Source organism: Ammodytes marinus (genome assembly GCF_949987685.1).
Source record: "Ammodytes marinus genome assembly, chromosome: 8".
Taxonomy (NCBI): Eukaryota; Metazoa; Chordata; class Actinopteri; order Uranoscopiformes; family Ammodytidae; genus Ammodytes; species Ammodytes marinus.
In genome coordinates, this window is record NC_137212.1 from 18,707,156 (window position 1) to 18,716,379 (window position 9,224).

At 37.5% G+C, this 9,224-nt stretch overlaps 1 protein-coding gene across 1 annotated transcript; it reads right to left on the reverse strand.

The window, feature by feature from the left end:
- Positions 1-2,680: 2,680 nt before the first annotated feature.
- tax1bp3 (Tax1 (human T-cell leukemia virus type I) binding protein 3) lies at positions 2,681-8,817 on the reverse strand. Its single transcript, XM_080032710.1, has 4 exons — positions 8,636-8,817; positions 6,586-6,705; positions 4,994-5,071; positions 2,681-4,845 (listed from the first exon to the last, which is right to left on the reverse strand). The coding sequence occupies exons 1-4, from the start codon at positions 8,672-8,674 to the stop codon at positions 4,696-4,698; spliced, it is 387 nt and encodes a 128-aa protein (XP_079888836.1). The 5' UTR covers positions 8,675-8,817; the 3' UTR covers positions 2,681-4,695.
- Between the last annotated feature and the right edge of the window lie 407 nt (positions 8,818-9,224).

A 9,224-nucleotide genomic window follows, 5' to 3' on the forward strand; every position in this document is an offset into this window, starting at 1 on the left:
TTTTTTAGATAGGGATTTTTGGTTTTTCTTTACTTTTTTGCCAAAATCATCAATATTAAAACAATAAAAGGCTTGAACTACTTCAGTTGTGTGTAATGAATCTAAAATATATGAAAGTCTAATGTTTATCAGTACATTACAGAAAATATTGAACTTTATCACAATATGCTAATTATATGAGAAGGACCTGTAATATCAGTGCAGAAACTCTGTCTATTGGGCTTTTTGGTGATAAACAAAAAAAAATGGGAAGTTGCTACAGAGGAAACAAAGCATACATCATTGTTCAGAATGTAATTGCTCATTGATTTGAAAAAGAAAAAAAAGAAACACTTTACAATAAGGTACACAAAAATTAGTAGTTACTGTTAAAAAAAGAGTAGTTACTGTTAAAAAAAAACAGTAGCCAACTACTCTTTTTTCTCCCTCCACCAACCTGTCTTCCTTGGTCCATTTCCCCCCCAAAAATATTTTTGAGCATGTAAGAGTGAAATTCTTTCACATGAAATTGTTTATTTTATAACATACCAGTTTTTTTTAGGAAAACAAAAATAAATTAAAATCAGAAGTTTGCTTCAATAGATACACATGTTGTATATTGTATTGATAACATTTCCAAATGTAGTATTTATCTGTGTAAATATTCTATAATTGTAATACAGAAATCAATTCCTGTAATGTTGTCATTTACTGTAAGGATGCAACTCTTACGTTTTTGTTTGCTGGAAAATTTGTATTACAGATGCAACTGTAGATCTTTGCAGATTGGGTTGCACCCTCAACCCTGCCTCTCTCAGTGAGAGACATGATTCACAACAGGGTCTATCAGTATACCCTTACTGTATTTCATCAGAAATTACCACTCTATATCTTCTAGGTCTTCCTCCACACATCCACACTCTCACTGCCACTCTTCTCCCTCTACCAACCTGTCTTCCTTGGTCCATTTCCCCCCAAAAAATATTTTTGAGCCTGTATATAAAGTAGGTTCACTAACAAGTCTAAAACAAGACACCTCTTAGTGTTTCAATTGAAATTACAATCAGCAGTGTTTGAAATGCATTAGGCTTCAATCCATTCTGTTTTGAATGTGTGGTTTACAGTTGTGACAGCATTGTGTTAGCATTTGAACAAAGGGCTGGAAATCCACAGTGTTGTGCAGGCTGTGGTTATGCCATGAGACAAGTGTGTAGAGTTTTGAAAATTGTGTTTAAGCAATGAAAAACGAGCTAGAGTTTGGTCCACATAAAATGCTGCTGTGCACAGTGTTGTTAGAGTTTTGCACATGTCGCTCCAGTTGTGCCCACTGTGGTTACCGATTGAAAAGAACTGTAAGTAACTGGAGTTTATCACACCTAACGTGGAGAGGAATCTGAGGCCGTGGACTTCCCTCTGGTTCCAATCTGGTGTAGGACCAAAGTGATAGGAGCAGATTGCATCGCCATGGCAACACAATTATCCTGCCATAACGTGGGAGGCATGGATCATGTATGATCCACGGTTACATGGTGTAATTATTCTTCTGCCTGCAGGGAAGAACATTTATCTGTTATTTTTACCGTGCAGAAATGGCATTCTTTCGGCACAGCGTAAAAACAGTTTTATTTAGTTTGATGTGATTTCCGTCATAATTTTTCATAAACCGTTTGATACGTTTATAAAGGAATACAATAAATGTATTTAAATTGATTTAGGGTCAAGTTGGCCAAAATCAAGTCTGTTTGAAGACCATTATTGTTAAATTATAGCACACATTACAGCACCCCTGTAATGAATTTGGGTGTTTATTTGTCCCACTTGAAGCTGTCCATTAGTTACCGAGCAACATGCAATGTGGTAATGTTGTGGCATTGGTGGGAGCAAACTCACGTTGTGAGTCTGGGATGTTTGTGCAACCACTTTATTGTCTCGTAACATGGTATAATAGTATTATGATGCCCAGGCAAGGGGAATGGAGCGTGCTTCCTTTTGCCCCTGGACAAAATAACAGGCACACACACCCCACACACACACACGTTTTACTCATCAATTATTGCTCAAAGGGGGGATTTTAGCCCAGCTGTGTCCTCAATCGACCCTCTCCCATGATGTGGCCCAGATCAGGTGTTATTTTGAGACTTAAAAAAAACTTTCACAGCAAATTGAGCTAAGCTATCTTTGGCACTAAAAAACTGATAAAGTTGATCTTTACATTTATCACAAGTTACTTGAAATAAATGAAATACGTTGAGAACGATAATGAATGAGAATCTGAAAAAAACTGATTTGCTTGTTCTTTCAGATTTAACTGTGATTCCATAGGAGAGACGGTTGAGGATGATGTGTTTTGTAAAGGGCTGCCAAAATGCAGTGGTGAAGCAGATTGAAATCAAACTTTCTAGTCCTTGGTTCAAAGGCAAGTGATTGGTTTCAGTTCACATATTTAAAGAGATGAAAGTGGAGAAAGCTCTCTGTATCAAAATGCCTCGGTGGGTAACACAAAAAGGTCACTGAATACAGTAGATTAATTGCTTTGAAATGTCAGCCGATAACTTTATAATGGACAAACTGAAGCTTTTTGAAGGGTCTGTGGGATGAAAAAAAAGGATTTGCAGGGTTAAGAGGACAGAGGCAAAACCTATTATTTCAGATCATATTGGTGCTTAATCAATAAACGGTAGAGAGGCATATTTCATTTTCAGTCTTTTTTATAGCTGAGAAACATTCCCATCGTAAATCGTATACAGTCAAATGCAAAACCTGTGTGCCCTGCTGGAAGATTACATGTACAAAAGTATAGAGTAGTGGCATAATTCCAACAAAGAAATACTTTCACGTGATTTGTCTTACATTTCTTAACGCACTGACATTATGTACAGCTCCTTGTTAAGCCTCCAAAAGTCCTTTACATTGGAGAAGAAAATAATCACTCAGGTATTGAGGCCATAACCTTGTGATGACGGTTCACAAGCAGATATGGCTTCATTTCAAGGACACACATGACGAAACGGTTGGGAAGCAGTGCTGTAAAGTATTCAAAAGGTTTCATAATAAAAAAGATTAATTGTAAAAGTGACAAAATTGCCCGAGACTGAGAGTGTACCTTTAACATTCATGTATTTTATATCAGCATACTAACAAATCCCTGTTTCCTAATTTTTGGAAAGAAAACTTAAATCTAACAAACTTGATTATTAGAGGTTGTCAAAACTGTAGAAATTAAATGTTTTAATTAAAACACACACAAAACATTAAATTCACCACTGAAAGAGACAATCAGATCACCCAAAGATATAAGATAAGTATGGTTATAACTATTTTTGGATAAAAAAAATCAAATACTGTTTATGATCAGAACTAAACGACTCATCTGCAATGCTTTACATACTGTATTACAGGCAGTAAATCATCATTACGTAATTCAATGTCAACCATACTGTAGCGGCAAAATGGAAAATAGGGAGAAACAACATCTATCATTAAACTTAGTGGTATTAAGTTTTTCATTTAAGGCTGATGTGAACATTCCCACGTATCAAACAACATTCACTCCTCCTTGGTTCAGTTTTTAAGATTCTACTTTGACATCGAGAATTTTACAGTTTGAGACAATCTGAAGGCAGCTGATTCCAGTGTGAAACTAGCTGATTTGCTTGCTTCAAATCAGTGAATACCTTTATCTTGGTAAAAGGCTATGGTTGAGATTGAATATATTGAAAAATGACAAGGCAAAAGTAGGTCCAGCTTGTGGAATGTGTGTACGAGAAATGATTGGTGTAACTTGGGACAAGATTTTTAGTTTTAAGCTGTGTTACTTGAGCAGACTTACAAAGAGAGATGCTACTTTCCCAGACAATAACCAGATATCTGACAAGAGGAAGATGGATCAGCAAAATGATGAGTGAAAATACATTAGAGTGTAAAAAGAGATTTGCATACAGGTATAAGGTTTGTTGTACAGATTTTGTACAGAATGATGTACCATTATAATAATAAAAAAAGGAAAATGATTGCACTGCTCTACATTTTTGATCACTTTTACAGGTTTACCTTGGCTTTAACTTTGGCATTAAATGCTGTAATATTGACAGGAATGACAGCAAAACATTGTTGCTGATCACTAATGCAACAATAGACGGCAATGCACATTCTTGATGTATCTAAACCATTCAGTCAAAAACAGAAGATAATTTTATCTTTTTTCAGTCAAAATGCATAATGTACGTTTTGAAAGACTTGGTCGGCAACAACTGGAAAACAAAAAGTGAACCCAAAGACAAAATCCAATCCCCTATCATATTCTCTGGGTGAATTCTTCACTTAATCAACAACAACAAAAAAGATTTAGATTAAACGTATTTGATCCCTGAAGAGCTAAAGAGCCGCTCCCCATTTCAGTTATGGTGCAGTGGGATATGCTTCAAAGAATTATATGAAAAGTAAAGCAGATACATTTGAGATGAGTTTGTTTGTGTATGGAAAGAAAGAGCACCTTCTCATTGATCAGGACGGTGAAGAATTGAATTGTGCAGACTCAGGCATCTTGATATGTCACCTAAATATGAAACCAGCTGACGTGGTCTGCGTAATATATATATTTTTTTGCATTAACATAGTTATAAAAGGTGACGGTGCAATTTGTTGGAGTCTTAGTGTATGACTGTGACCGGTCCTTGGTTATTGCATAAGTTTGTGGTTAGAAGCAGTGCCACTACGTTACTGTCGGGGGCCGCTGCCCATAGAGGTTTTGACAGCCTCTTCCAATGACTTCCTGGTTACTAGTAGCCGCACCACGTCCTCGTTCTTCTTTGTTAGTCTTTTACGAGCCTGGTCGTGGGTGACCATGGTCATGTCCCAGCCGTTCACCTGGGAGGGAGAGAAGGATTTAGTTAGAGGATACAGCTGTAGTTGTTGAAGAGATGATGAGTCTGCTGCTCCTATCCCACTCTCCACTGTGCACATGGTGCCATCTTGTGGATCTGGAGCCAAATCATGTATTTTTTCCAAAACTCACCTGCATTAGTTTGTCTCCCATCCTCAAGCCTGCATCCTCTGCTGGTCCTCCTTGTGTTATCCTGGTCACGTAGATGCCCTTTTGACACAAACACACTCACTAATCACAATCGGAAAAATGCAAACAAATGAATTCCAACTTATGAAATAATAATCAAATTTTAAATAATAGCACATAAAAATGGGGAAGTAGCCGTGTAGTAATCCTTGTTTATTCATTAGTATTCTTACACTGTTTGAGTCTTACTGTTATCTCATTCCATTTAGCTTAAATGATAGCAAACACTGGGGTGAGTAGGGGGGTTTCACAGCTATAGTTCGTTTTGCTGGTCTGAGAGGAATAGATTATTTTTTATTTATTTTTTATCTTAAGTCGGTCAGGACTAGGACCTTATTTAGACCAAATCAAAAAATTAATTTGCTGAGGGGAGTGTGCAGGGGGAGCATGGGCAAGAAATGCACTCACGGAAGTCTCTGTTATTGGTCAGACATTTGGCGTTGGAAGATGTTAACGCAGAAATGGACATGCCACCTCTTTGCAGGGAATCGCAGACTTTGAAATAATATTATTATAATATTTTATTTAGGTTGACAGTTTGTCAAAGCTGCATTTCAGGGAGCCAATAACACAATGTTCGAATACAATTGTATTAGTAGCAATACATTTTCTGTGGATCGACTTATACTTAAAGAGACAAACTAATGTTCTTTAAGGGATAAAAGTTAAGTGGTATTGATAAGAACACCTGCACAGCTCTGTGGGAAAGCTACAATAATGCTCATAAATATGTCAAGGAGATCTAAAGGAAAACTTGAAAGGTCTAAAGGTAGATGCCAATAACTAAACCTAAATGAAAGTCCTTATTCCTCTGTTACATGGTATTTGTTCCTGGAATCTGTTGGCCTATTTCCATCTCTCCAGCTCATACATTCAACTTGTCAGTCAGATTCCTCCTTGTGTAAACTTGCAGTGTTCTTCAGTAAGAGGAGTCTGTTTTTTTTCCCACCTAAGGCTGCAGGTAATGTGTTGTTCAGACCTGTCCCTCATTTACAGCTCACCAAAGTTCTGCTCTAGTAGCCCAGGACAGGGTAAATTGCAGCAGATTAAGTAAAGACAAAATGTGTAATAAAAACATTTAACTGTTAAGGGGCAGGAAGTTGTAGTACATAATAAATAAATAAATAAATAAACTGAAATCAAGAGAAAACCAAAAAAAAAAAATCATATCACAAAATTGCCTTTGGTGGTGTTTCTGACGTTTCACTATTGCCATTTATCATCTGCGTTACTGTTTTTATTGATTCTGTCAGTTTTGCTATCTATATTTTTGTGCTTTGTATTAAAAATCCGACCAAGGATAACCAACCTTTAAATTAATTGAGAATTAAAAGGATTTTATTAAGGTTAAAAATACATGAGATGGGAGAAACATAATCATGATTGAATATTTGAGCACAAAATAGTCAGAAAACAATGTCATCATAAAGAAGACATTTTATTGTGTCACTATCATCCACCTCGGGCTGTATCATTTACTGTATACAACAACATTACAAAATAGAGCAGACAGATAGAGACACACATTGACCTACTTTATCAGTCTTGTCCTCAGAGAAGGGGTTCTGTCCAGGGTCCTGGTCTATCCCTCCTCCGATGCTGAAGCCCAGGATCAGATGATCTCCCTGCCGTAACTTCTGGATCTCAATTCGTTGCTGTTGAACAGAAATAATAAGAAAAAAAAATCGGACCAATCATGATGTCCAAATCCTTGACGCACCAAATATATTTAAAAATATTTGTTTACTGTGTTATATACTGACACATACAGTACATGGTCAGTAAAACAGTGAACAATGCTGGCAGCGTTTACATGTACCAGAAATCTGATCTGCTGGCCCACAACAAATGCTGCATAACTGTGTCGATGCTCTCTCTACATCAAGTGCCTGTATGTTACGGATGTAGTTTATTTCGGACTGGGAGATTCCAGTTCTGACTTTAACAGCTGTTTGGGTGGTGATGTAATAGTCCAAAACTTCCCTATGGAACACTCCTCTGCAGATCCTGAAATGTTTTTAACTGTCATTAACTCAACAATAGCATTCACTTAAAACTGTTTAGGCGATATTTATTCACACTGTCTGTAAATCATAATGAACGTGCTACAGTTTAGAAAATACAGTGCAAAGCAAACACAAAAGAAAAAGGCTTCTTTTAAAATCATCTCTCAATCAAGATTCAGCTTGCCATCCAGTTGAAAACAGGAACATTGCTGCATACAGCCAAGTTATCATCCAGTGATGCAGAGATGTATGCACCTTAGACACATTTCAGTGATGAAAGTGGTGGAGTTGAGAGGCTGATCTCCTAGTAGTTATTTGAAATTCACACTGAAACAGAGACTTTGTTAGCGCAGCCCATGCTCTTGACACTGACAAGCAGCTGCAGGTTCACCAACCAGATGGATGGATGACAGTACTCCTCACAGCACTCCTCAACACAAAGACTGTCTGTGTGCGCTGATGAATAACCAGACATTCACTGGAGGGTTGTTGCTATTATAATGAAGTCTGAGGACATCTGGAACTTTATTAATAGTGAGTATTAGTCAGTCTGTCAATGAAAAACACAGTTCTCTCTCCCGGGATAAAGAGGTTTATAAACTAGACTTTTAGACCTTCTATCGGAAAACTACTTGTATATGTCCTTGTGCACACTGAGAGGGGACGATGTTTACTTGGATGCAGATAAAATTCCATTTGTTTTAATTCTATATTTATATAAATTAATATTAGACCCCTACCTATCAATTGTGTGGGAAAATATTGACTTTTCTTTTGCACATATTGCTGACACGTAAAAGTTGGACTTCACAGAAGGGGCAAACATATATTTGACTGCATTCTCTTTCATAAAAAATTGTAAGTGATCCTTAGCCAAACAAAATCATTGACTGTGTGTCTGACATAATCGTGTGGAAAATAAGAAATTAAAATTGTCTGATTTATTCTAATAGGCTACATTTGCTGAAATCTATTTCGCTGACTGACTCAAAAACACAGGCTATAATTGAACATCACGTCTTAAATCCAAACAATACCATATCTACCACTTCTTAGGCTTAAAGAGCGTTTTGCAATTTATTTATTTATGGATTATTTCGTAACTTTGTATGAAAGGTAGCCTAGTCTAACTTTATGAAAGGCGACCAGGAAGCCTGAGTCACACCCATGGTGACGCCCATCTGTGATAATGGTTAGCTATCAAGGCATTCAAAAGCCTTTCTAATAACAGACAACAACAAATTGTTTGCAATAGTTTTAGTACAATATCAATGGTCCATTTCCCAGTGGTTTAACGAGTTACTTCGTTATTTTTACCTTTAACTGATGTTTGTCGACATCTTAAATGCTATAATGTGCTGTCCTGACGAGGTCACCTGCTCCCTCGGTGAACACTTCAGCTCATAAAGTAATGATACAGGTGGTAACATACACAACGTCAGTAAGAGTACAATGGCAACTAAATAACAATAGTTAGTTAATTCAGAGTTTATTAATGGTGCAGTTTTACGTTAACGTCGGACCAGGGGCGGAACAATAGAGTCCTGTTGAATGGAAACAGCCCTACTCCCAAACTTACCACAACAGCAGTCACCGGCTGTCCTGGGACGAAAGACATTGTGTCGCTGTCTTTCTGAATGATTCCGCTAAAAGAAAAAGCGTGAAAAACTGTTGTTTCAGGAGTCACAGTGGGGTAAAACAATTATTTTTCGGCAGTGGGACAACTTCCTAGATCACTTCATGAGTAACAGCGGGCTGACTCCTGGCTAGAAACCAACGGCTTCCCAGATGACGTCACTTCGTGTCCCAGCTTGTCAGCGAGGCGCGTTTTATTGTACGGGGTCGCCAGGGAGGGACGGTGTTTAACAGTTTTGCCTCCCGTCGACTGACTCTGTATGGGCATGTGTTACAAACATAGATAGTATAGTCAAATCAAACTCTCCTAGGAATTGTTGCCCCTCCTTGTTTTCCTTAAAAGGAACTGGCTATACTGACCTCCCAGCACATCTCATCTACTTGAGATTATGTTCTGAGTTCTGGCCTCTCCGTCCTCACGTTATGATGCAAAAACAGTTGACTATCTGCAGTAAGAAGGCTGTGGTGTAGGCTATCCTCGCAGCAATGGTAGTTCAAAATAAGTATTTTTTAGGATGCTGTATCCTAGTAGG